Consider the following 27,472-nt stretch of genomic DNA (forward strand, 5'->3'; position numbering starts at 1 on the left):
CCAAGTTACATCTCAAGCACCGTGGTGTGAGTTTCCTTCTACAAAGGGGAAGGAATACGATGGAATCGAAGTCGGACTGCCTACCAGAATGTTTTTAAAAAATTACACCTGCACCTCAGCCCAGTAAACTTTATGCCTAGTCTTCTAAAATCGGATGCATCAACTGATGACTGCATTGACAGAACAAACCAATGCTGAACATGCCACATCGTGCGAAGTCAGCTGATTACAGTGTTCAGCTCATTTCACTGCACACAATCACAAGCCACAACTAAAATACAGCCTTAGGAAGGTGGAAGAATTTTCTAGATGACACCCGTCGTGAAATCGAACGTTTTCAGTCTGTCTTTCTCACGAATGATGAATGCATCACTATGGCCACGAAGTCATCGTCCGGATTCAAGCAAGAAATTCAGACTCTAGTGTGCGATTGCTGCACTGAAGTGGATACATCATGTGACAGCACATCAGAAACACCCCACAGTAGGTTTGGAAAAGCTCACGATCCCTTCTTACCACTGTATATGTCTCCATCCACAAAGATCTTCACAGCGCCTGTCGTGTGATACTGCGTACAAGGATAACAAAACATTTTGAATACAAAAATACACAACAACATTTTTTATCCAAGATTGCCATCAGTGCCACTCAAGTGTCGTCAGCCACTTTAAGTAAGGCCTCAAAAACCGTAGAACATTGTGTTGAAACAATATTTTGACGGGAAGAAATATTGTGCAGACGGTGTCTAAGTCCGCGTAGGCAGCTGAATCCAATTTTCGAGCCTATATCGAATAATTGATTGACGTCATTTGGTGAGCCGAAATTATTGACACACACGTGCGTATCACCTGGAGGAAATTGGCCGAATCAAGCAGAACAAAAATGTCATGAAGCATTTTGTTGCAATTTTTGGCGATCACAGCAGTGGTAGATGTATCGCACGGAAGACGCCCTGTTGTCACGGTCATAAGTCGCTGCGCCTGTGTTTATGACAGAACCTAAGCGGAGAAAGAAAACTCTGCATTCAACTATTATCATTTCAAAAATTGCTGCACTCGTGACACATCAATAACTGCGGCATGCATCTGTCAGCGAGTAAGGCAAGCGTGAAAAAGTTGCAATATCTTCTGGCCATTTCATTAGTTGCTTATGTTGATTCTGAGATTTGGCTAGCGTATAACACAGCAAAATTTAAGCGCACCTCAACCTAAAAATAACAGCAAGTGTGGTGTGTTACTGTGTTTATACATAGGACTCACGTGATTACTGCTCAACGGGATCAGGCCAAACTTGAACAATTTGGGCAGTTATTTTTGACTTTTTGGAGACCTGTTTGGCTACTTTTGTTCATTTTGTGCAGCGTGGTTTACTCGACTACCATGCTTGTGAGAGATTTTCTGTCACTAAAATTCTTGCTAAGAGAGATAAAACTATGATCGTGTTATAATCGTATTCTGTGTGGTGGCACATGCTGATTTTTAAAGGTTTTCAATTTCGATTCTAGCAAAAAAGGTATTTGTTTGCTTCGTAAAATTTGTCACCTCAAAACCTCACCGCGAAGTTTAGGTCACAGCACAACTAAAAGCCGCGGTCTCATGCCGGGTCAGATGTGGTAGTTTGCCGGGTAGAAGGGCTGCTTCTCTAGTGCCTAGCCCCATACAGGACCAGCCCAGCGCCTCGTCATGCCGGATTTGCTCTTGCCAGTAAGGCCCGAGTATGCCACTCGTAGAACATCAATCGCCAGTGTACGCTGTTGGCCATATGCCATAGAGAAATAGTCATAATTCGTTCTGCAGATCAGGGGTGGTGATTGAACACAGCAACCACTGCCGTGAAGTCACAGCATGACTGGTCAGAAAAGGCGAGTGGTTCGGACTGCAGCGTGCTGCGAACGCACGCGCAGGACGTCACGGGCCGTGCGAGAGGTTACTACGTCAGAAGTCACGGGCACGTCTTTATACGTCGAGTTTCTTTCACCCACATTATCCAAAAACTCGGTTGGTTATTTTTGGCATGCTCATTGTTCGCACATGCCGCGGCGCATTGCTGATCCCCACCATTCGCGGAGAATAAGTGCCTCGCCCACACCTGCATACACTGCATGAGTGCACGCAGGTACTCTAGTGTTCCAAGCTGAAGCTTAAATAGGGATGGAGCGTAGGCCTGGACGTCCACTACAGCCCACGCTTCCCAGCTGGCTCCGACTCGCAAATCCTCGCCGCCCGTGTCAAGAGCGTCACCTGTCGCGCCCAGGTGCTGCAGGGCGGTCGCGTACCAGCGGTCCGGTGTGGCGCGCCCCCGGCCTCCGTCCACCTCGCGGCCCGGCCGGCCAGTTGATTGGCCGTGTGCCGTGCGGGTCAGACCGGCGCCAGCACGGCTCACGGGGGCGGAGTTAACCTGCTAGGTGCTGGCCGGCCGGCCAATCAGCTGACGCCGCCCGACCAATGGCAAACACTCAGTTGTCTCTGCGGGCCCAAGGTAAAAGGTGTGCGTGCCCGGGCAGAGCGCCGCCGTGCACGGCACGTACGACAGCAGGTCGGCTCGCTGGGTGTGGACAAGGCGTCGTGGGCAGCATGCCAGCCGGCGTTTGAGACGCAGACACGGCGAGCGCGGCGCGCGGCCCGGTCCAGCCAGCCCCAGTCACCGGTCGGTTACGGTGCGATCAATAGGCCAGCTCGGCACGCCATGAACGTGGGGGCCGCCGGCAAAACGGGAGGTGCCAGCGGCCGTCGCAAACAGGCCAAGCCGCAGCGGAAGAACGGTGAGTACTTGGGGCCGGTGCCGCGGCCTGTGCATGCACCGGCACTGGCTGACGGCGGTCCGGGCGCGCCGGCCGGCTGCGCGCGCCGCGCGGCCGCTGGCCAGCCGCGTGCCGCCACCGCCGCCGGCCTCGCACGCTTTGGGCAGCCCTTCCCCGCGGTCCGCGCTGTCTGGCCTGCCGATGACCCCTGGCCGCCGATGGCTCAGCGGACAGCCGAGATGAGCGGTGCTGATTGGTGGGGCGATCGGCAGCGCCTCCAGGGTCACCATATGGGCGGCCAAATTCGCAAAACAAAAACAAATTTCAAATTGTGCGCATTTCGGTGATCAGTTGCCGCTATGATCACGCGATGTCACCTGGTTGTGTTGACTCGGTTGGAAAATTGGCATTTTGACGCCCCATTTGTGTGTAGATGTGATGAGTGTGTTGGTTGTTTCAGTAGCTGTATTGGCGAATGTTGTTCTATTTGTTAAGGTTATTACTTGTGTTTTGATGTCATGGCTTATGTTTTGCTGTGCTCCGCTGGCAAGGTATTTTGCAGCTAACACCAGTGGTCTGGTCTTGAAATTGCGTTTGGGCCGGGGCTCACTGAAAACAAGGGCAGATGATAACCATCCTCAGGTAGCTTATGGCAAACGATTTATCAACAGGAGTGCAGATTTTCAGACCATGTTCGGGGGTCTTCCCTGGATTTAGAAGTTTAGGGCAAATTCAAATGCCATGTTTTCACTGGATTTACGCCAATGTTTTGTTTTTTTGAAGAAATTGGAAACTATGTCGTATACTATTGATCTTTTTGCCATTCTGCGTGGATGTCCATGCGCACTGTTTGCAATGGGAATAGCTCTCTGGCGGGTGGGGATCTAAGCCACTTCCTGTTCGTCCCTTCCCCTTAAAGTTGAAGCAAGGGAGGCTAAATGTCCTTATAAAAGTAATTGTCAATGCTGAACCAATGTAAATTACTATTCAAAGAATTTGTGGGACGCTTTCTGTGTGGTTACAATTGATGTATGATTGCAAAAAGGTTTCTTGCATGTCGAAAAACGTTCCAATATACTCACCGTTAAACAATCAGCATGTTGTCTTGAGGCAGATTATTAAAGCGTTCGGACTTCCTGTGGAAGCTTCGGAACACTAGTGTTTACATGATGTTGACCGTAATGTTGGCTCCATGTACCTCACCTTAGTCATAGTTTTAGCAAATGGTAGTATTCTTAGTGTTTTTCCAAAATAGGCAGCCTCTGCAACAACTGACGCTCCATAAAAAAATGCGCGGTGATATGCGCTGGTTCCCTAAACCCACAACGCAGAACATGGCGAATGTCAGTCAGAGCATGGTGTCTTATTGATCCGAAATGAAATTGATTGGTTTTGTACAACATGTAAATATACTTTTCGCAACGAGACGACAATTCTTGAGGAACATATGTCCTGTATCACCTATCAAAAATCATATGCAACATGTTAGTTCGTACCTCGTGTAAGCTGCTAGCACTGACCTTTTTTTAATGAGTGGTGTTTTGTATTCCTATTTTTGTATGCTGCAATGGACAACAAATCACTGAATGTCTACTTCATGTGAGGGATACGTCAAGGCGGCCAATACAGCTTCAGTTGGACGTCTGTTGTCCCAAAGGAAGGTAATTAATGTGTCAAGATCATTAACATAATAACCGTACGGTGCGCCATTCTCTTGTACGTGCTCCACAGGGGCGTGGTTTCCCAAAATAAGTTTTGATGAAGGACCGAGCAGGGAAAAAGACACTGCTGTTTGAAAACAAAAAAAAAGTTTCAACCCGAATTCGACCCAGTTTTCTCTTAAAGTTGAGGGCTGGCGCATGGGCAAGTGAAGTTTCTCCGAGCTTGAGGTCGACAGCGATCCTAAATTATTTTTGTTGGACTTCTTTTCAGTCCACGCCGATACGACTTACGAAAAAAGAAATGGGTGGGGTTCAGCCCCTCCCCTTGCCTTGCGCCTCTGGGATTGACGCCCCCCCCCCCCCCTCCGTATAATAGGAGACTACATCCCTGGTGCCGCGTGGTGCCAACGCGCCGCAGTCCGTTTTCGTGAACTGTCCCCAAAGGATAGCATGGGATAAGTGTTAAAGATGTCGTGCACGTGGTTGCCTTCCCCATTTAGAAAACTGGGTTTGCTGCTGGGTCATTTGGCGGATTCCCCGGCGTGTCCTATACGGTGGATTTATGGAATTATTTCAAAACCTCGTGGCGCCCATGATTTGTGCTCGGTATAGGTGCACCAACTGAGATCAGTCCAGCCATCAAGGTCTGCATTCTTGTTGACCGTTAAACCTGCGTCAGCTGGCGAGGGATGACTGTGTGCAAGGACCGCACCGAGCAGTCTAAGGCCAACTGGCCTGGCAGACTGGGAACGGGAACTGGCGCCTCGCCAGCGGTTCTGTGCAGTGTTCAGCTCTCCGCGGTGCCCTGTCCACTGACAGCGCAGGTCTCAGGGGGACGCTGCCTCTCGGGCTCTTCACCCCACCCGACAGCGGCGGGCTAGGGCCGTGTCCACCTCTAGCGCCGGTCGTGTCCACCTCTATGCAGGCGCGTCCCGCGCGGCGGCCGTGACGCGGCCTGGCGGCGCCCCTCCCCCTCCCCTCTGGGCAGGTGACGTCACCGGTCGGCGGTGCCCCTCCTGGGCGGGCATCGATCGGACCGGGCCTCCGGGCCAGGCCCGGTTGGGGTGGGTCCGACCAACTGGCACCGGACCTCCGGGCCGAGCCGCCCGCGCCGCCCGCCCTCTCCCCGCCAGCTGCCGCCGCCAGCCCTCACAGAGCCGCGCCGAAGCGGTGTGCCGTGGTGATGAAGATTGGTTTTGTGAATCGTGCTTTAGTCATTAGATTTTTGATGCGCTCCGGGATTACGCTGGGTGCCGTGTCAGGGGCATATGTGGACGGAGAAGTTCAGTTTAATGTATTAAGCACGATGCACAAATGTCTGATGTAAAGCGTGGACAAATCGAGGTGTGTTACTTATGTAAGTTGTTCAATACAGCTGCGAGGAACGTATAGGATGCGAGAGAGGTAGACGAGAGTATGCATGAGAGCAGTACTAATGATATTATTCTCCTTTGAATAACCAGGTGAAAAAGAGAAATTATTGATGCGCTCATACCTTATTGTGTCAACAATGTCTTGCAGCCGAAATATTATTGGATCTCTCTTTTTTCTCCCAGCTTTTCAACAATGAGTAAGACCATTGGTACTGCTTCTAAATCAACGAATAGTCATAGGAAGAGGGGATAGGGGAAAAACAGAAATCATGGCCTCTACTTTTCGTGAATGTTCGACGCTAACCCCATCAAGGGCGTAGCCAAAAGGGGCACCACTACCCCCTCCCACTCCCCCTGAGTAGATAGTTTTTCTAGATCCTCGATGTTTTCGCTGGAATTATGTCAAGTTCGCAAGATTTCGGAGCAATATTGGCGTTTGCTCCCCCCCCCCTCCACAAAGAAAATTCTGACTACGTGCCTATGCTCCAGGGGGGGGGGGTGGAGGGAAATAATTTCCCGAAAAGGTGTATCTCCGTACGGTGTTGCTACATTCTTGAATACAGAAAAGGAATACAGAAAAGGCATCGATAGACGGCCAAAGCACAGGGGGAGTGAAGGGAAAACTTCCGCTTCGGATGAGCTTGAGCCAGTCCAAGCTGCTCGCTGTGTTTGGGACAGGCTGCCCTGCGCCCTGTCTGGCCCGCCTCTGAGAGGAGTCGTGTCTCGTGCGTTGCGCCGGCTGTCCTCTGTCCTGTGTCGCTTGGAGAAACACCGGCTCACGTACTTCACTTTTTCCGTCGTATGTTTACATAGCTCGTCCGTTCTAGCAGATTTCTAGTGCGGGTCCATCCGCCCGGACTGAATGGGGCCCACTTGTCCTGTTTCACAAACGTGAAGGTGCAGCGGCCTGTCCTCTTTCGTTCGTCCGCTGGCGGCGAGGAATGTTATTGCGCATAAACACTCGTTTTTGTGACCAGGGACCGTCTCAACACGAGGGCCACCATCTTTCCTCGACGGGTTCTCAGACATCCAGCCCAGTGCGTTATGCGGTGCCAGGGAGAAAATCCTACCTCCTTTCATTTACATCCGCGAAAATCATGCAACATTTTCTCCCAGAGACGTTGAGAATATTGCTGATATGAGTGGTATGAATGCATAATCCCCATATGTGATACATATTTTAGATGTATCGAGATGTGCACTTGAAAATGGTGAGAAGCATCTCAAGAGCGTCTGGTATAACAACGTCCGCAGTTGAACAAAGCTGTAATACCATAAAACTGGTGTTACTTGATGTATTGCAAGCCATCCACCAGTAAAGACTGAGACACAACCCGTGGCTTGTAAGATTCTGTTTTTACCTACCTCACTTTGATACGTACTGCGTCAGAAGCAGGACATTCTCAAAATCATTGGAGGGTACATTGGTGTTTCAGGCAAATCTCGCATGGGCCTATTCTTAAACTTCAGAAGTATTTGATGAGGTGGGGACAGTGCTGTCATATTGTATTGTTTCCGGGGGGCGTGGCCTGGGCTCCCATGCTGGCTTGAGCCCCTCAATGCCCTTCTGAGTCCCCTCCCTCAATGCATATGAGAAAAGACAATACTGGTCCAATGCAAGCAGAAAGTGTCTGAACTAGAGACGCAACTTCCTCCAAAATATCGGCCCGCAGCCCAGCCCGCCCCCGCCTGGCGATTGATCCAGCCCGCAAAAGCCCGCCATGCCACTGATCCGCCATTAACCCGCAAGTAGTAATTACTGTAAGATGCATGTTACGATTCCACCTGAATTTTAGACTTGTTTACGCACGGAACTAGAATTTAAGCACTGTGATAGCAGTTTTCTGTTACTAATGAGAAAGAAGTGGGTTGAAATGAAACTTGTCTTTCACCAAAACGCTCCAAAGCCTTTACCCCTCTACCTCATCTCAATAGACCAGGCCATTTCTTCTAAAATTACATACATTAACTGATTGCTTTGCACAGGAGTAGCAAAAATGTTGGATGCTTCAAGTCATGGGAAGCGTCAGTTGATCACAATATACCTAAGTTTAATCATCATTTGACTGTGACGCAATTGCCACAATGTGAAATTTATTATTGAAGAAGCAAAGCCAGCCTGTTTTATGGTGTTTGCCGTCGGTGATTGCATACATTATGAAACCACACATTAACACCATATGATGCCTTTGAAAAGATCCGCATTTTCCTCTCGCCACTATCAACGTTCCAGCCCACAGCCGTCGCCTCGCGGGTGGTGTAATGCTGCATGAAGCCACCTGAAAGCAACAGTGGTATTAATATTTTATCCAGGAATATTACCCCTCCAGTGACATCATTGCCGGCTAGCAATGCTATTCAAAAACCTTGGCATTTTGATGCATGCTGCTGAAAAATTTGTGTGAAAGCAAGCAAAAATTGTCAAAATGACTTCCAGGAACAGGAAGCAACGGTTTTTGTATAAACCAAGAAAGGATGAGTGTACCTCACCCATACAATAACAGCCAAGTATGTGGTGTAGCCGTGTTTATGTTGAGGGCCCACCCAACTGCTGCTTAATGAAACCAGGCTATAATTTTGAAAATTTGGGTTATTATTCTTGATTTGTTGTCAGTGGGATGTTTGCTGAAAGCTGTTCCATGCGTACAACCTGTTTAATACTGTCTTATGTCTGCAATGAGTTTTCTGACACCGGTGCCCTTGCTGTAAAAATGAAAATATTTCCATGTCATGATTGTTTTGGGTTTGGCAGCATACTCTGGTTTTGGGATGAGTTAAAAACGTAAAGAAATTGCAAAAACACGATATTTTCCCGCTAAAATTTTTGACCCACAAAGCCCGGCCAAGTCTGGCTTATTACCCAGCTAAAAGCAGGCGGGTTCTTGCGTGTCAGAAATTGTTGCGTTGCGGGCTGAAAGGTTGCACCTCTATCCTGAAGTGCTCGTTCGCTAGGTTTTTAAACGCATCATTATCAGCATCATTGTCATAAACCATCATTATCGCGCTGACATCGGCTTCAAATGGGAGTCATTCCTCAGCAGCAATGCAGTGCTGGAACCGACCAAATATTTTTTACAATTTTTATTTTGACAAGGACGTAACGGGCTTGAAGAAGCCGAAATTCGAGGAGAAATCAGCATTTGTGGTAAGCCATGTCAAATATTGGCTCAGCCCCAATCGATTTGAGAAAGTAGCACCCCTAGGTGGAGAAATCAGACTCCGCCAAATACCGGAAAAGTCTCATTCATGCGACATCCAGATAATTATACAAATTTCTCAGCATTGGTATAATTGTGCAAATGTATGTATGATTGCGTCATATTGGAGGGACACGTGATGGCCAGATGGGCAGGACTCTATTCTTCAACTTCAACTTGACATGGACATCAAAGCGTGGGCGGTGCCAGACTCGAGGATTGATATCACTTCCTCTATTCCGAATCATGAAGTTCAGGAATGGGAGGTGGACCTGGTCCTCGAAGTTCATCGCGTATTCGATTGCTTGCCGCATTCTGACGACTTCTGGCCCACGTTTTTGCAATGCTGTGGAATTGCTATGAAGTGAAACTTACTCGGGATGATGGACGATATATTTAATGCCTTCGTTGTGCCGGGCACCGTCGGGCCCAGCCGTGTCACACCGGGCACCGTCGGGCCCAGCGTTGTGTCACCGTCAGGCACCGTCGGGCCCAGCGCTGCACCACACCGGGCACCGTCGGGCCCAGCGCTGGGTCACGCCGGACACCGTCGGGCCCAGCGTTGTGTCACCGTCGGGCACCGTCGGGCCCAGCGTTGTGTCACCGTCAGGCACCGTCGGGCCCAGCGCCGTGTCACACCGGGCACCGTCGGGCCCAGCCCTGGGTCACACTGGGCACCATCGGGCCCAGCACCACGCTGCCGTCACCTGTTTGCGGTGTTGGGGCTGTTCCGTGTCCTGAGGCGGTGACGGCTGGCCGAGCAAGCGGCGCCAAGCCCCGGCCGGCGCAGCCCCCCCCCCCCCCCCTCTCCCGAGGCGAGCGCCGGCCTGACGCGTGTAGCCCCGGCCGGCGCAGCCCCCCCCCCCCCTCTCCCGAGGCCGGCCCGCTCCACCTGTCGTAACACACGTCGCGAAATTGCCGAGTCCCGGCTGATTGCGTTACTTCGCCATGACAAATGACGAGCCGTTTGATCCATCATAGGAGTATTATTGGACAGGCTTATTGGAAAATGAAAATATTTTCATTTTTCACGGAAATTCTTCGCAGCCTTGCCATTTAGAAACTGATTATCCGCGATGCCTTAAATGGCAGCCTTTTAGCTGACCTGCAGCTCTGACGTATTAACATCATTTGGAAAGGTGAAGACAAGCAAGCCATCGCACGAAATGGCGGAGCTGAAGAACGCAGTGCTTGGGCCTGCCTGCCGATGACGTGTGTAGCTCGTTATCCACAGCCAGTGGCACTTACCGAGAGCATCGAATGACCACGTGGTCCCACGTTCCCAATAGCGACGCATTCCCAGCATGCCTCGCCATCTTCCCACGCGTCTCAGCGGACAACATGGGCCTCAGAAAGCTTCACCCGTGGTGTGACGGCTCGCTCGTGTGATGAGGACCCCGTAGTGTGACGGCCCGTCCGTGTGATGAGGACCCGGTGGTGTGACGGCTCGTCCTTGTGATGTGAACCCGTAGTATGGCCTGCCCGTATGCTAGGTCCATCCTGTGCGCCGGGAGCCGGGCCGGTGAGGCGGCGCCCCAGAGCCAGGCTGGATGTCCCGAACCCAGGTTCCGACTCGATGTCCCGGGCCCAGAGCGGGGCTGGATGTCCCAGCCCCAGAGCGGGGCTCGATGTACTAGCCCCAGAGCGGGGCTCGATATCCCGGCCCGAGAGAGGGGCTCGATGTCTCGGCCCTAGAGCCAGGCTGGACGTCGTAACCCCAGGTCCTGACTCGATGTACTGGCCCCAGAGCGGGGCTCGATGTCTCGGCCCGAGAGCGGGGCTCGTTGTCCCTGGCCCCAGAGCGGGGTTCGATGTCCCGGCCCCAGGTCCTGGCTGGTCTGGCGCTGACTCAGCCAGCACTCGTGCAGATAGTGGGCGGCATTAGCGACCGGGGCCGGCGGCTGTGGGCGGCCGGACCGTGGCTCGGCCGACCCCCGCTGACACCGGCGACGACACAATGGGCCGCCGCCGGCCCACGGTGACACCGTGGATCACTGCTGTCAATACTGGCCACCGTGCAAGCTGACACAAAGTTCCTCCGGTGCAACCAGTTTGTGTGTATATGTGTGTGTGTGTGTGTGTGTGTGTGTGTGTGTGTGTGTGTGTGTGTGTGTGTGTGTGTGTGTGTGTGTGTGTGTGTGTGTGTGTGTGTGTGTGTGTGTGTGTGTGTGTGTGTGTGTGTGTGTGTGCGTGTGTGTGTGTGTGTGTGTGTGTGTGTGTGTGTGTGTGGGTGGGTGCGTGGGTGCGTGCGTGCTTGCGTGCGTGCGTGCGTGCGTGCGTGCGTGCGTGCGTGCGTGCGTGCGCGCGCGCTCGCATCGGTCGGGAGCCCTTTAGGGGCCCCCATTCCTCCACACACCGTGTGCTGTGTCGGCGAGCCTCTCAGGGGCCCGCTCCCTCTCTGTGGGCCGTGCGAGCCTCCATGCGCCGTGTGTGGGTCGGGAACCTGCCATGGGCCCTTTTTTCCGCTATGTCGATGTGCCGCATACGCTGGGAGTCTCTCAGGGGCCCGCTGTCCTCACCGCCCTCGCATGCCGTCCGGCCTGACGCGGGCCTCACCTCTCTGTGCTGTGTGCTGTATGCTGTGTGCCCTGTAGCCTGGAACTTCCCAGAAGCGCACCTTGGTCCGTGTGGGAGCCGCATGGGCCGGCCCCACTGGTCACATGCACAGCCAGCCAGGTCCGCCGGGGCCGGCCCTCACCGGCGCTGCTTCGTAATAAAGCCAACCTTTGTTTATAATTACCTTGGTCGGAGGGGCACAGACGCCGGCCTGGTTCGTCTCCGCCTGTCACTCGGCCAGCGTCACCAGAACGCCGTTTTTCCTGGGCCGCTGCGGGCGGCAGGTCGCCACGGTCGGCATGCTGGGCGCACGTACGCCGGCCCGGTGGCCGCCGCCTGTCCGGAGTTCGGCACATTGTGATGTTCACGGAGAACTGTCCGCGTGTGGGTTTTTTAACTGCGTGCCCCCGCCGAACAGACTGCAAGGTCCAATGGGGCAGTTATTTCATTGAGCCGTCTCGTTCGAGGCTGGTGAAACGCGTCGAGACTACACTATGTTAGTCAGTTTGGCAAGGCCTGGCGCCTGTTGCTTGCGTCAGGACCCAAAGGCCACGACTGTGCTGGCTCTCGTGGCCTACGCCGATTACAAAGCAAATTCCACTGGTCTCTATAAGTGATCATGCATCGATAGAACCGCCTCTAAGGCGAGGCGGCCACATAACTGCACGCAGTTGGTCTGAGACTCGTGAGCGAGGAGCGGTGATTTATACGCTGCACTTAAAAGCGCAGCATCATCAGGCGAATTTACTCCTTTCCCGAATTACCGGATCACCGGATCTACCCGGATCACATCGGCGACCAGCAAACTTTGTTGGCGATGGTTAGCCACGCACAGCAACAGCGATGAGAATCGACCCCAGATCTGTTCGGACCAGCGCAGAGGGAGCCGCCATCGGACCAGGACAGCGAGAGCCGGTATCGGACCAGGACAGCGAGAGCCACCATCGGACTAGGGCAACGAAAGCCGCCATCGGACCGGGGCACCGAGAGCCGCCATGGGACCAGGGCAGCGAGAGCCACCATCGGACCAGGACAGCGAGAGCCACCATCGGACCAGGGCAACGAGAGCCGCCATCGGACCAGGACAGCGAGAGCCACCATCGGACCAGGGCAACGAGAGCCGCCATCGGACCAGGACAGCGAGAGCCACCATCGGACCAGGGCAGCGGGAGCCGCCATCGGACCAGGGCAGCGGGAGCCGCCATCGGACCAGGGCAGCGAGAGCCACTGTCAGCACGGATGGGGCTCGGGTCGCTTTCTGGAGTCGGCTATGCTTCGCCCCGCCTCTCCGGCAGCACGGAAGCGGTGCTGGGACGACAAAGACACGGTTAAGTGTCCCTACCGCCTGCTTGTCGAGTTATTTATGTTTCCAGCTCTCTGCATCTGCTTGTAAGCATATCAGAGAGCGATTGCGTCGAATCTAAGCAGATGTGTGATATTCTGGCCCTGTCAGAGCTTGCGTAGCAGCAGCTGTTCTGCGATATACATGTTTCGGACATTATTAATCGGTTGTGTTTAGTTCGCCTCAGTCAGTCGAATATCTTCTTTGGTTACATTAGGCTCTTTGTTTCTGTTTGGTCTGCTCACTGACCACCTCCAACTGTTGGGCTCCCTGGCCAGTCTGGCGACCTGCCTGGCCCGGGGCTGACTGTCACTGCACTGTCCTTTCGGTGACGGACATTGTCAGACTGGACTGGCCTCCTCTCAGTTCTGTCTGGTTACCGGCCAAGCTTCACTGGCCTGTCTCACTCTTGTCCTGTCTGGGCAACTGGCCGAGCCTGATCGAACGTCTCAGCCGTTGTTCCTCTCTCGTCACCGACCGAGCCAGACTGGACTGCACGGTTCAGACTGGTCTGCGCGCCTGATAGCGTCAGTCTGTCAGCGGCGGGGGTGCGGGTCACTGTACGAGCTTGCACGCTGAAACCCCACCCCACCCCCACCTCCCCCACCCACTCGCCACCCCCGTCTGTGCAAGGTGAGCATCTGACGGGGACCGGGAAGGCGCTGACGGCTGCTGGACCGCACGGGCTGGCTTTGTGCGCAATGTGGGTGGCGGCAGATCCGGCTTTGTGGCCGCTGTGGGGGTGTGGGCGGGGCTTCTACCCAGCACGGGTCGCGCGAGCCGGGCTGGTGTCCATCGCTAAGGTGACCGAGTTTCGAGACCAGCGTGAGGGGCCGCGCCTCTCACGTCACATGCGATGGTGCGCTCTGGGCAGCATCACCGGACACGCGCACAGCTCGGCGGCGGGGGTGTGCGGCGAGCGGCCCGGCGGCCGGGCCGGCGGCGCCTGCCTGCCGCGGGCGTCCGTCGGGGGCGGCCGGGCTCGTCGCACTGCACGGCGGTGCACGGCGACCGATTGCGGTCAGGCTTCCTGTTTCGCTCCTGGCTGCCCCGCGCTATCTGCCGGAGGACGTCCTGTCAGCAGACGAGGATATTGGCCCAGCTTATGTTCCGGTCCCAGCTTCAGTTTCGACTAAGGCTACGGTTCTGACTCCGGCTCCGGTTCCCGCTCTGGCTCCAGCTCCGCCGCTGGCTTCTGCTCAGCTCCGGCTCTGGCTCTGGCTCTGGCTCTGATTCTGGTTCCGGTTCTGGTTCTGGTTCCGGCTCCGGCTCCGGCTCCGGCTCCGGCTCTGCCCCTTACCACGACCCCAGCTTCGCTCCGGCCTCTGGTTGTTTCTTTTTTACTCCAGCTTACGTGTTGACCTATAGTATATCCACCACTATCTAAGCCATGTCTCTGCAAACCAAGGTTGTATTAGGAGCGCACCAAGAATGTTCTTTTCTTCGTGACATTAAGTAGTGTTTGTCGCGCGTTTTCGCAGTTCGGTTATGCTCGCTCTTACTCGCTCTTTGGTTATATCTTTACAACTGTCGTGACAATAACTACACATGCAAAGAAGCAAGGTTTTCGCTCGCAGGCACTATGAGTGCCCCTTAGAATGGAAGCTGCAAATTATGCTGATTGCAACGCATAAAGCCCCTTTTCTTCGCTCGTGGTCGGTCTTGGGAACGCAAATTTACCTTTATAATTCAGTCTGTTGCTCCATTTCTGTTTGACCCCGACTGGGTCGCGGAAAAATGTCATGCGCATCCGGAAAAGGTTCTTTATGACGACACGCAGAATATTTGTTGTCCGGCTCACTGTGAGCACCAAACAGCGCAGGATCTTTTGGGTATGACATCATGAATGACGTCAACGACACAGATTCTTCGTCATCCAGGCTGCCGTCAATACATCCAAGACGCAAGCTTCGATCGGTGCGTAATGTAACAACGCACTGTCATTAGTTCCGGGCCAAACGTTCGAGGAAACCGTAGAAAGAGACAGTGATCGGTCTCGAACACACGACCTCGGGGCTAAAAGTAAACCAACGGTAAGATGCGCAGTTCTGAGCATGGCTCGGGCTAAGGTATTGGCTACCGCCAGTGGAGCCTATAAGATATGTAGTGTGGTCTTAAGTATCCGATAATGAGTATATAAAACGTATTTGATGTGAGATGAATGGACATAATATGATATCGGTAATTGCCTTCACTGTCAGCGGGGCTTGCTTTTATTTGTTGTCATTCCGAGAGGAATCGGAAGTTACCACTCTCTTGGTTATATCGTACCTCCAACACATTGTAGACTATGGCTGATGGTCGCATGCCTAGGTTTTGCTGCCCTGATATATTTCATTTGTGTGGACTCTTGGCATCAAGCTGCATTAAGCCATGCCCAATTTCCTTGCCGGCATTCTGCACCAAATACCATGCGAAGTGATTTCAAATCATTATTATTTTCTAGCACAATGCAAACAATCGTCTGAATAGACGACATTTGCTTCGTTCACAGGAGCATCAAAGGCAGTAGATATTGTATTTCAGCAGGTGCAGCGTCCGTCCAGATCGGTGCGCTCTCTCCCGGCGGTGTCCCGCTCCGTCTCGCTCCCCTGCCCCGGGCCCCCCGTGGCGCGCTGCCCTGGCGTCGCCTTTGTCCGCGACAGGGGCGTACCTGGCGCGCGGCGAGCCGGCCCGATCAGACCGCGGTCGTCCAGCCTCTTTGTCGCCGCGCCATGGCTGTAGGGTTGAAGCGGGTTCATTATTTTTCGAACCGGCTTCTCTCCCCGGGGAGACCCAGGTGGAATAGGGGCCAGCCTCACTAAAAATAGCCCAGGGGAAATATAAATCAAAGACCCCAAATTGAGTCGGTCCTGATTTCACCTTTCACAGTCAGAAAAGATGGCTGAAACGTGATGGTAGAAGGTAAATTTGGCGGAAATAAATGCACCCCTGCGGCGGCTCGTACGCCCCTTCTGCGGTAGTCACGGGTAGGAAAATCGCCCCAGGGGAGCCGGCGTCCCGCCGTTTACACCGCCACGCATTGTTCCCCGCTCAATGAGCCCCCATGTGTGTGCCAGTTGCCGACTCTTGGGTCCGCTAACAGCGCGTGATACACTGGCAACATAGGGGCCCGCGCGCCCGCCCCGCCGGCCGCGCCGCGTGAGAAGACAGCGGCGACGACGACGACGACGGCGGCGGCGGCGGCGGCGGCGGCCTCGGCCTCACTTCGGCCGGCGTCCTGCCGGCGGGCCGCAGGTATGCGGGCGGCGCTATCTCCAAACAAACACTGACCAGAGCCGGCTCCGGCCGCGGCCGACGCCAGGCCGCCGCCGTGTCACCGGCACGGTTTACACAACCCGGCCCGGCCCTGGTCGGCTTCCTGTTGAGATTAAAAGGTCAGGTTTCCCCGTCGGCGCGGCCGTGCCGGACAGCCGTTTGGGGCGCACGAGCCGCATACCGAGGAATCTGGATCGCTTCGAGCATGCTCTGCTGTGGCAGCGCCGCCGCCACGGTGATTTCGCTAGCCACGCGGTCCAGTGCCCGACGAGCGCGGTGAGTGGAGCACGCTGTGCAGCTGGACGGTCGGGCTCGCCGCGGGTTTTATTGGCCGCACACCGCGACCGGCCGGATCAAAACAAAAGCCGGCCGCCAGTCCCGCGCGGCTTATTTTCCTCGGGCGCCGACGCCGATGATAAAGATGCCGTTCACGACTGGCGGAGGTAATTTTATTGCTCGCCAGAAGCAGGTGCGGCTGTTTCCATCGTGTTTTCCATCGACGGCGCTGATTCGCTGTCGGGGCCGACTTGAGCGCTCGGCAGCGGCGGCTGGTCTCCGTCTGAGACAACAGCAACGGAGCGTGGGCTCCGCAGGGAATCAGAGGGCGACGCATACCGGCCGTGGGCCACGTAACCGCCGTACGGGTGACCAATGCAGCGCGCCTTACAATCCCCTGGGGCTTATGATAATGGTTACACTTCATCCCGCATGTCGAGGTCAATTTTATCGAACCCTGTTCGTATTCCGTGCTACCGCAAAAGCAGTGATAAAACGTCGCCGAGTACGAAATAACGAGGCGCATAAGCTTGGAGATCCAGAAAACTGATCGCCTGCATCTGGACAAGGCTCTTTGCTCCTCCTCCTCCTCCTCCTCCTCCTCCTCCTCCTCCTCCTCCTCCTCCTCCTCCTCCTCCTTTCCGGAGCGTCGATCTCGTGTCGCCGTTATCTCGCCGTGGCCGCCCGTCCTGCTCTATATCCGTCCTTCTCCCGCCACACGGCGACCTAGGTGGACAGAAATCCGATCGCATCGCCGATATTCGCCGACAGAATGCACCGATTCCGGCCGCTCATCAGAGAATGGCGGCCATCTTGATGACTCGCAGGTATACCGAGGACCAACCTAATAAAGGCAGCCGCCCGCCGGCCCGGTATTTCCATATGAGAATGTGCGCCGAATGATATGGAAAATGGGGGATTACAGGTGGCGGGCGCGGCGGATGGTGACTAGGAATGGCGCCATTTGCCCTGAGGTATGCCGCATCGGAGCCAGTTGTCCCTTGCAAACTTGCCGAAATTCTCCGAGCGGGCGAAAGTTGTTGGCGCGCTTCTGTTCGCCCGGATATCCAGGTTTATGTGACTGGCGGGCAGATAAATTTGAACGAACAACTTTTTGCAGGGCAACTTGGCGCGGCGGCGCGCTGCGGCCGGCGTCGATTTGGGCGCAGCGTTGGCCGCTCGGACGCCGCCGGGTTTTTGGTCGGACCTGCTCTAGCGCGGCTCGTGGGCGGTCTGCCCGACCAGCTCCGGCCAGTCCGCTCACCGAGCCGCACGCGGCTGTTTTCGTTGGCACCTCTGCTGCGTTGCAGACGTGCCGAGCGCCAGGTAGAGCGCTACCTGGCGAGCCCGCAGATGTTGGTCAACACTCCGGCCTGTCGCACCACTCAACCGCAGTCGCGCGGTTAGAGAAGGGGCTTCCGACTCACCATTGTGCCCTCAGATCGTGGTCTTGGGCGCATCATCCAGATCGGAGAGGCCAGTGACGACACTGTCGTAGGGACATGTTCCATTAATTAGAGCCTTGCGCGCATAAAGCGTGGATGAACGACCTGGAGCAGCAGCGCGGAAATTCGTTCAAGATAGGAAGGGCGCAAAGGCATTTCGATTTGTTTCCAATCATGCACCGCTTGAGGCGAGGTGAGGAGGTGGGGGCTCCAAAGCTCTCCTTATAACGCAAACTCCCGAGCCCGTGGAGTGAGGCACCTTGGCCCCCTCTGACTCAAGCCCCACGGGGGTTGCGTTTGGGAGTGCAAGACCGGTACGCTCGTATCAGTCTTTCGTACGCTGCTGCATGTCGGCGCGGGATGGAGTCGGAATATGATCCGGACAGGTGCACACATTATGTATGTCGAAGTGGGCGACGGACTGCGTGTCAGTACGGGGCAGGTCAGCCCAGCGTGATTTAATGCTCCTTGCCTCACTTTAGCTACTTGTTTTGTCTCGTGTGGGCTTCGATGTGAGCTGTATACCCCCTCTTTACGATCTCATCGTTTTTCGCTGATGGGTTTCTCCCATCCTCGTCTTCCTCCTCTCTTTTTCTCTCGCTTTTCAATTTTAAACAAAGTCCTACGCTACTTAATTTATATTCCCTTCTCTCCTATGCTCCTTTCTCTTTGTATCATCCTCCTCCTCCCCTCTCCAGCACCGGTATTTTCTCTCGCTCCTGCTTCTCGACATACCTCATCTCCCTTCCTGTGTTCCTCTCTCCCTTCCTCCGGCCAGCACGCCAGGTCCGCACCGGACCACTATTGATATGGGCACGCTGCCAACCTCCAAGGTGTATCTACCGTAATGGCTTGCCGGGCCTCAGATCGGCACCATTTATTTTATGATTAATTCACCTTGATATGCAGATTGGGTGCGTTGAATCGAACATAACAAATAGTTGACTGTCGGACGAAGGCGCCTATGGTCGGAAGAGCGGACTTTTTGCCGCGGCGCCAATCGGAGCGGAAGGAAGCGCGCGCGGCCGCCGCCGGCAGTGGCGAGCAGACGCGACGGTCGCCAGCCGGAGGCGACGAGCCCCAATCTGGAGCGCAGCCGGCGGGCTGCCGCACAGGCGCCGTGTGCGTGCCTACCGCCGACCGCGGGGAGGGGAGGTCACGAGGCGACTCAGCGGTGCTTGGGGCGCCCCGGCGCTGACGCTCCAGCGATGCGGCCCGACGCCGGGTGGGCGGCAGGGCGCCCGAGGCGACATCTCGCGGTCGGCCGGCGGAGTACTCGCAGCACGTCCAGGCCGACGAGCTGGGGAGGTCTGCGTGCGGCCGCTGGCGAGAGACGCTCTGTGAAATGAGCTCAATGAGTCTCTTCCTGCCCGATGTTGTCTGTCGGCCCGCTCGCTCCGCTGGGGGAGGGGGAGGGGCCCCACTCTGCACCGAGCTCCGCCGGCAGACAGGAATGTCCCGTCACGTGACGTCCCAGGCTGGCGGGCAGCGGGGAGCGGTGTTCCCCTCCGCACCTTGCATCGCCCCGGCGCCCCGCCACGACCATAAGCCGGTACGCGTGATCGCTCGCAGAAGGCCCCTCCACAGCCTCTCTCTACGGTGACGAATCAGCACTTGGTCGCTGCCGCGTCCCGGGGCCGCTCGCCCTCCCTCCCCGCGCGCGCCGTCGCACCGGTGCCGTGCCCCTCCCCCGCGGAGACGCGCCGTCCCCTCCCCGCGGTGACACACCGGCTCATTACCCCGCCGCCCTCGGCGGGAGGGAGGGACGCCGGCGGCCGATCTGCGCACCTCGGGCGCGCGGCGACCTGCGCTCACCGGCGCCACTGACGTCACAACGAGCCAGCGTCAGCGGCCGCCGGCGCATGTATAAAACATGAGTCAGCTGGCGCTGGTGGCCGTGGGGCGGTGCGGACATTTTGCGGCGCGCGCCGCCGCCACCTCCCGCTGTCCGCCTGGCCTTGACTGGGCTGGCCGCTGTCCGCTCCCCTCCCCTCCCTCCCTTCCCCCAGGCCGGCCGGGCGAAGATGGCGCCGCTCACCTTGACGGCAGGCGCCCCTCCCCCCGCTGTCGGTGATGAGGCGTCGTCCGACCGTCCCGTGGCCACCTCGCCTGGGCTCGGCGGCGCGCTGCCGGCACGTAACAGGCCGGACGGACACCTGACGGCGGAGCATGGCCGACGAACGGACACCCGACGGCGGAGCGTGACTGACGGATGGACACCTGACGGTGTACCATGGCCGACGGACGGACACCTGACGGCGGAGCATGGCTGGCTGACGGACAACTGACGGCGGAACGTGGCTGACGGACGGACACCTGACGGCGGAACATGGCTGACGGACAAACACCTGACGGTGGAGCATGGCCGACGGACGGAGACCTGACGGTGGAGCATGGCCGACGAACGGACACCTGACGGCGGAGCGTGACTGACGGATGGACACCTGACGGTGTACCATGGCCGACGGACGGAGACCTGACCGTGGAGCATGGCTGGCTGACGGCCAGCTGACGGCGGAGCATGGCTGGCTGACGGACAACTAACGGCGGAGCATGGCTGGCTGACGGACACCTGACGACGGGGCATAGCCGACGGACAGACACCTGACGGCGGAACATGGCCGACGGGCGGACGATGTCACAAAATGCTGTTTCATGTCTCTGGTTTCCGACTCACTGAAATGGTGATTCAGTTAGTCGGTGGGAAGAAAGTTTTTTCAAACACGTGTCGTCCAACGAATGAGGTGAAGTGTTTTTGAAGCCTCTCTTGTGGACGTGAGTTGGTGTGTGGGCGATGTCTCATCCGCTCCAATTTTGATTTTAAAAATATGTTTCCATTCTCGTCTTCAATTTCAGAGCAAAGCCATCAAATTTTGAAGTGACGTGCATATCTATGAATGTTATCTGCATATGATTTGGAATTAAACTTTATTAGCAATGTTTGCAATAAGCCACTTAAATCGTAGGTATCTCCATGCTCTTCCACACATTAACATTTTTTAGTACTGCTTAGAAATGCTGACCAAGGAAACGAAGGCAATTTAAGATGTTTGGTGTTAATAACCATATAGTTTCCTCCTCCATGTATTAAGGCAAAGCATCATCTGTTATGTATTCCTAACAGCTGTAGACTTTTTCCAGAGCCTACATCGACTTAATGCATATTGAGTTAATTGCTTTTATAGTTGGTGCTCAGGTATACGTCAGTTTTTAGTTGTAGAATATATACAAACATATATATTGTGTCAATTTTGGTAAACATGCGTTCAACGTTCTTGTGTTGAGTTAATGGCCTTCAATATACTAGGAGATGCTGGTTACACGACGTTATAATGTTTAGCGACAAATACATTGGCTCACCGTAATAACTTTGATCTTATGGCACCAAAAAAAACAGGAGTTAAAGGTATTTCTTTCCGACATAAATTTAAGTAAATGTAGCTTCAATGCATGCTACATACTTAAATTCTTAATCAACCGCATTGGTCACAATGGGGATAGATTGATATTTTTGAATATTTGTGCTATCAAGTTTTATGTCTGTGATGAAATTGTTGAAACACACGTTAGTTGTATGCCGATTAAAAATCCCAAATTTGGTGATGAACTCATTTTTGCGGACAAGTGCGGATGTTGCGCAAGGAAAAACCCGGCAGCTTGCCAAAGCCATCACAAGCAGAAAAATGACTTTGATAAGATTTGGTCTTCGTTATCCAACGATTGTTTAGGTTTCGCTTATGCAAGCAGTATATATATATATATATATATATATATATATATATATATATATGATAAAAGGAATGAGAATGGGTCGGCCAGGATCAGGATAAAAGAATGCACTCACACACAAGCGCAAATCGACTGATCAGCAACTGTTTTTCGCCGCAACCTTAGGAGGTCACTATGACCGGGGAACATGACCAGATGCTTGCAATGTATGAGCGTAAGTAGCTTTCCTACGATCTATGCGATCGGCACGCCATATTTGCTGGCACGGATGTAGTGTTCGAACAATGGCTGGGTGACTAAATGCACACAAAGTTTTAGCTACTCACGTTTGCTTCTCGGTCCAGTGGCGCGGCAGTTTATGTGGCCGATCCAATTATTTCATTCGCGTTTAGTTTGGTAGACTATCTGGCCGCGAAAGTCCCTGGCCTGTGCATCAGTTTTATGTAGGAAAGTGACGAGCGGAGCAGGTCAGCGTGGTGCGCACATTTGGTCGTAGATGTTTTGTTATATTTGCCCTCCTGCCCCCCCCCCCCCAACCCTTAGCAATGCATTGGATGAGTCTCTGCCGAATACAGCTTCCAGTTTTGCTATCACACTGCATGCTGCGATTGTGTGAAGCACGCCGTGGGTGCCCATCCCAGCCTTCTGTGTCAGAGCACACGGACCCTCGAACATGTGGCTGACTTTCAGCGATCGTGGTGGATGGGGCACGCCACGTTCACCGCACACGAGCTCGATGCTAACGAATGACAATTATTTTTGACGGACATTGTGATATCATGTTTTACGTCACGTAATTATCACCTGCCGGTAGTCAGCATCTGATCTAGTGAGTCAGTGAATGGCCAATTCTGTCCGCCCCTAAATGAAAGTTTGTCAGCATACCTGCAGGTTTCCAACCATTACATGTATCCGTCAAGGGTCGTCCATCAACATTGAAGTGATCAGCTCCGATGCCGTAGAGCAGTTTGGCAAGATGCCGACAGGTGAAACCCTCATTACAGGTCTGACGCGAAACTAGAAACCACGCCACACTGCTCAGAGGAATTCGAATCACGAGAAGCGACGCGGCGCTACTCACGTGCTTTGTTGCATCACCAGCCTTCCAGCTAGATAACCAATTCTCTCACGAGGCAGAAAGGATGGGCCTGGGCTCAATGGTGTCACCGGCGAGTGGCAACATGTGCACGGGATGCTTCGAAGAATGTCAATCACATGTGACAACGGTCTGCCACATACCCGAGAATATTCGGAGAATCTGTGAACACCACATCACAAATGCCTTCAGAAGCCGCGCCATGATACGACGAAGTCTCACGAAAGTCAGACCGGCGATGCTTCTGGGTAGCACAAAGAGGTGCGCGTGCGACGGTCCCTGTGGTCGTTTAGATCATACAACGGAGAGACGGGCCAGTCACTGCCGGTCAGATTACACGAACGAAGAAGTGAAGAAGTCTAGCATGCCAGAAAATGTGTGTTGAGAAGAAAGCACCGCCTGCATGGAACGAAACAACCACCATCGACAGAGAGCCGCACCGAAAACCGAAAGGTCAGGATAGCACCACACGGAGCCTGTCATAAAATCAGCAAGTTTGGCTCAGTAACCCCGATGAGGCAATCCGGCATGCTCCTTGCGCTAACAAAATCCCACAAAATTTCAAGAGATGAAGAAGAGAAGCTTCTTTTGAATTCAAATGAACTGCTTACGATAATTATGTACGTTTTAAGTCGTCATGGAAACGAGAAGAAGCGGAGTTCCTACCTACAAATGTTGTGGGTCATTTTGACTCAACGGGATACGTAGCGTGCCTTACATAGCACAAGCACTAACGCATCTTAGTGTGCCTTTGTCGGTCTAGCGGTTAAAACGTGAGTTTTCTGGTCACAGGGTTGTGGGATCGAAGCTCGAGACTCACAGAAACTATTGAGACTGAGATGCATGGTTATAGGCGAGGTGATCCCAGTTGCGTGTTCCCAGGACTTGCTAACACCAAACGACGAGAGGCTGAAGCTTATGTAACAATAACACAAATGACGAGAACGATAGTCAGAATCATCATTCCAGCTATATTTGACATGCTTTGCTCTCGCATCTGCTTTCGAAGCGGCTTATGGAAACGAAGGAGGCTCAGCTGACGACCAAACACAATCAGCTGACGACGTTTTTCACCGGGGCTTCCCGTCGCTGACGTCCCCGCGTGACAGGGAACGCAGGGCAGCGAGCGCGAACTGGGCCTTGTCCCCGCTGGCGCGCCGACTAATTCCTCGGTAATTATAACTTCCAAACACCAGCTGAGGGTGCCACTCATCCGAGCCTCACCCCAGGTACCGCACGTCATCTAGCCCCGTCACTCTAGGCCGTCCCTTGTGAGAAAATATGCGACCTTCCTACACTTTTCCGTCATAATTTCCAGAACATATTTATTTACAGGATGTGGTAGGTGAGACCTGCGATGATGGGCTTCACTGGCGAGAGGGAGAAAGTAAAGTCGCAGTCCCGTAAAAAGTGGAAACATCTCACAATGCTCAAAAAAGTTGGTGTGGCAAAGTGGTAAAAGGAGAATCTTTAATCGAATCATGCAAAAATGATTATTTTTTATCAAAAGTGGTGTGGCCAACACCATACGTGACGCACTGCATTCTCCGCCCATATGCGCAGTCACACGCTGGAGGGATGGGGTCTATAAAAAGGCTGTTTTCAGCCGGCATCCTTTCCTAATTGTGTGGATCCATTAAGACTTAAGCACGAACATCTCAAACCTCATAGGTGAAAAAGTCATTGACAGGCGTATGCCAAACACGTATTGAACAGATGTGAGGCTAGGGAGGTTTTTATCCTGGATTTCACCCATCTTTACACTTTCGGCATTGCGATGTAACACACAGTCAATGTGATATACTGTGTTTATACAAATTGTATTTGAAAATGCAAACTAGACAACTGGATTTGCAGTGGTTCGAAGTTAAAGACGTAGTTAGCTTGGAGGAACTCATGGTGCTAGGCCACTGCCACCATTTGCTGTGTTATCGAAATAAGAGGGGATTGTGACATGATAAATAATGTTGAAAGCCTTATGGCGACTCGCTCCGCAATGAAGCTCTCAGAGGCTGTTTTCAAGTTTCGAGGCATATTGTCTCCGCCGAAAACGTTGGTATATGCTCCACTGGAAGGTAAGAAGGCATTCTGCGCCCAACGTTTGCGATGAGGGACACCGAGTCATGCAGTGGTCATGGTAAGCAATGTCTAACTACAACAGCGCACTTTTCACAGTGCGTCTCACTGCCCTGCAACAAAAAACCTTAGCAAAACTAGAATACGCAGCGCACGAGGTTGAATCATGTTTTTGCGGGAGCGGGTAACTTTGTTGAGAGACCTCGTTAAATTCATATCCATTTCTTCAGGTGGCGGGCCCCGCGCTTAGTTGTGAGTTGGAGTGTAGGGAAGTTTCAAAAAGCACGCAAATCAACCAAAACCAGGTCTGAAGTCAAACTTATGATTTTTGCATTTGCAGTGATGCATCACCGGATTCAGCAGCACCTGTTTCATTATCTGGGATAGAAGCCTCAGTTATCTTTGTGTTCTTATATCCCTGAAGCCTCTTTTCACCCTCCCCAACATACGCCCACACCATATGTTCAGCTCATTTACCCCAACCCATGGCACCAGGCTTCTCCATGCAACCTTGCATGTAGATACCAGAAGCTCACTACTTCTTGCGCTACATGGTTCAATTTAGTGATGAACGGTCGTCACTCATAGCGATGAGCAAGCTCAGGCTCTGAAATTAGAGGAGGCTGACTAGTAAAATAATATTAATAACGCTTGTCGGATAATGTCATGACATACTTGGACCCAAATAGTGTACATTTACGCTGATTATGCCACCATTAGGAGGCAAACGTAGCACTTATGGTGCCACCAGCTGTTAATAAATGTTTAGATGGTTAGATTTCGTTTGCGGCTGGTGGTTAGATCATATGGAATGTTTAGTGTGTGTTCTGTTATTTGCCTTTGCCAATGAGTTTATTTATCTTCTATGCGCGCTATGTTCTCTTTGGGCCACACGTGGTTAGCCCTTTCACCAATACTATTGCCTGTGACGTGGAAGGATTATTGAAAGGTTATTGAACTTGTGAAAGGGTTCCCATGTTCTAAGCGTCCATTTATTTGACTGCCATTTAATGATCCCGTAAAAGGTAATTATAGTCTTGGTGTTGGCTTTGAATCACGCGGTGACTGATGCTGGAAAAGTTGGATTATGGGACTCGGAATTCTCCGCGTAATAGTGAGGGAATGGCAGCCTGCTCGCACATGCAAGACACTGAATAATGGGCATAGTGCGGTTGATATTGGTACCAAATGGCGTGAAATGATCATCGCGATACTTAAAATTGAGGCACATATTTTAATATAATTATTTACATAATAATTTAATTAAATATAATAATTTAATTAAATAATTAGCACATAGTTTAATTAAAATACGTAACATATCGTCTTTGCTCAGTTGTCTGTGCGTTTTGGTTACCCCCGTGTTTGTCCTCAACTTCGAGTGCGAGCAGGCAGAAACAGCCGCAAGCGCTTCTTGCGCAAGCGGAAAGCAAGCAAAGCAAATTGACGGAAGTTACAAACAAGTGCATCTATGTTTACCTATACCTGTGATGCATATCCCTAACACAAATATTTAACTACATGTTTTCGAGTGATCACTTCCACCGGTGATCGTTTTCAAGCTCTACAACGTGTTCATGGTATTGGCCGGATGTTCAGTGCGAGGCTCGCCAGTCACAGCAGACCGGTTGATGGCCCCCTACAGCACTAGAATACATTTCATTGTATCGTAACCAGTATTGTATTTAGAATGTTATCTGCATTTTCTTAGGCACTGTGAGACACGTTGTCTGGCATGGTACGTGCGGCTTGAAGCAACTCTGTGTCCCGGCCTGTGTTTTTCGGTGTGTATGAAGTCGGCCTCATCATTCTTAGTCACTTTCACATTTCAGGCCTTCGTCCTTGTATGGGAGAAACAGCAGGTTCCTTTTCCACCCCTCCCTGTTCTGCTCCTGATCTGGTTACCAGCTGGATTCAGTTTTCGACACTATTCTCACTGAGCGCAAGACGTTGAGACTGGCAAGTGACCTTCGTCCAACCTGCGCAAGGAAATCCACTTGATAGGTATCGACTATATTCACAACTTCGTAATCGCTCAAAGCAGCTTTGACGAACTTTTCGCTCAGCAATGCCACTGCGTCGGGAACTGAAAGGCAACTGGAGACGAGCAACCAACCCCGTCGTTTGCCTAGCTACCTACTTGTGGATCGGAATTAGTGGGGCGAGCGTCGTCATTGCCGTCACTCGGCGCCCGCATGGCGGCAGGGTTCCAGAGGTTCCGGTTGTGTGCCGCGCGCTACCGCCGGCCATGCGTCGTTGATGCTCCTTTGGCCGGTGGTATTGCTTCTGTGATAAATGGACAACGTGCTCTCAGCGATATGTCCTACCTGGGCCCTATCTTGAACACCTTCTGACCATAAATCATTTCCGCGGCACCATTTGTAGAGGTGGCGCGGAGTTCTCAGGCTATTTTAAAGGCTGGCGCAAGGCGCAAACTATCTTAAGGCTGTGCTGATCGGTGAGCTGCATGCCTTTACCCGTGAAATGGCATGTGGACGGTGAGGTCAGAAATGTATAATATGGCACTTAAGCCTCTCTAGCGTCAAGACTAGCTTGCTCTGTCCAAGACCGGTGGAAAAGAACGTGATGAACGTCGTCGCGCACCCGTTATGGGCGGGCCTGTGACTAAGATAGCCATCTTAGCGCCGAGTGGCCTCAGGTGTAACCGGGGGTCGAAGTCGGGCCTCCCACATGACAACCGATTTGGATGGCAATGACTGTGA

General features: G+C 53.3%; 1 protein-coding gene across 1 annotated transcript in view; it reads left to right on the forward strand.

The window, feature by feature from the left end:
• Positions 1-2,480: 2,480 nt before the first annotated feature.
• The window catches only part of LOC119111524 (zinc finger protein 1), a 110,057-nt gene continuing 85,065 nt past the window's right edge, over positions 2,481-27,472 (forward strand). The window contains exon 1 of the mRNA XM_037235339.1: positions 2,481-2,761. Within this exon, the coding sequence (XP_037091234.1) occupies positions 2,686-2,761 (76 nt within the window). The 5' untranslated portion in view covers positions 2,481-2,685. The remainder of the gene's footprint in view (positions 2,762-27,472) is intronic.

This window comes from Pollicipes pollicipes, unplaced genomic scaffold, assembly GCF_011947565.3.
Source record: "Pollicipes pollicipes isolate AB1234 unplaced genomic scaffold, Ppol_2.1 Scaffold_7261;HRSCAF=8764_pilon_pilon_pilon, whole genome shotgun sequence".
In the NCBI taxonomy this organism is placed as follows: domain Eukaryota; kingdom Metazoa; phylum Arthropoda; class Thecostraca; order Pollicipedomorpha; family Pollicipedidae; genus Pollicipes; species Pollicipes pollicipes.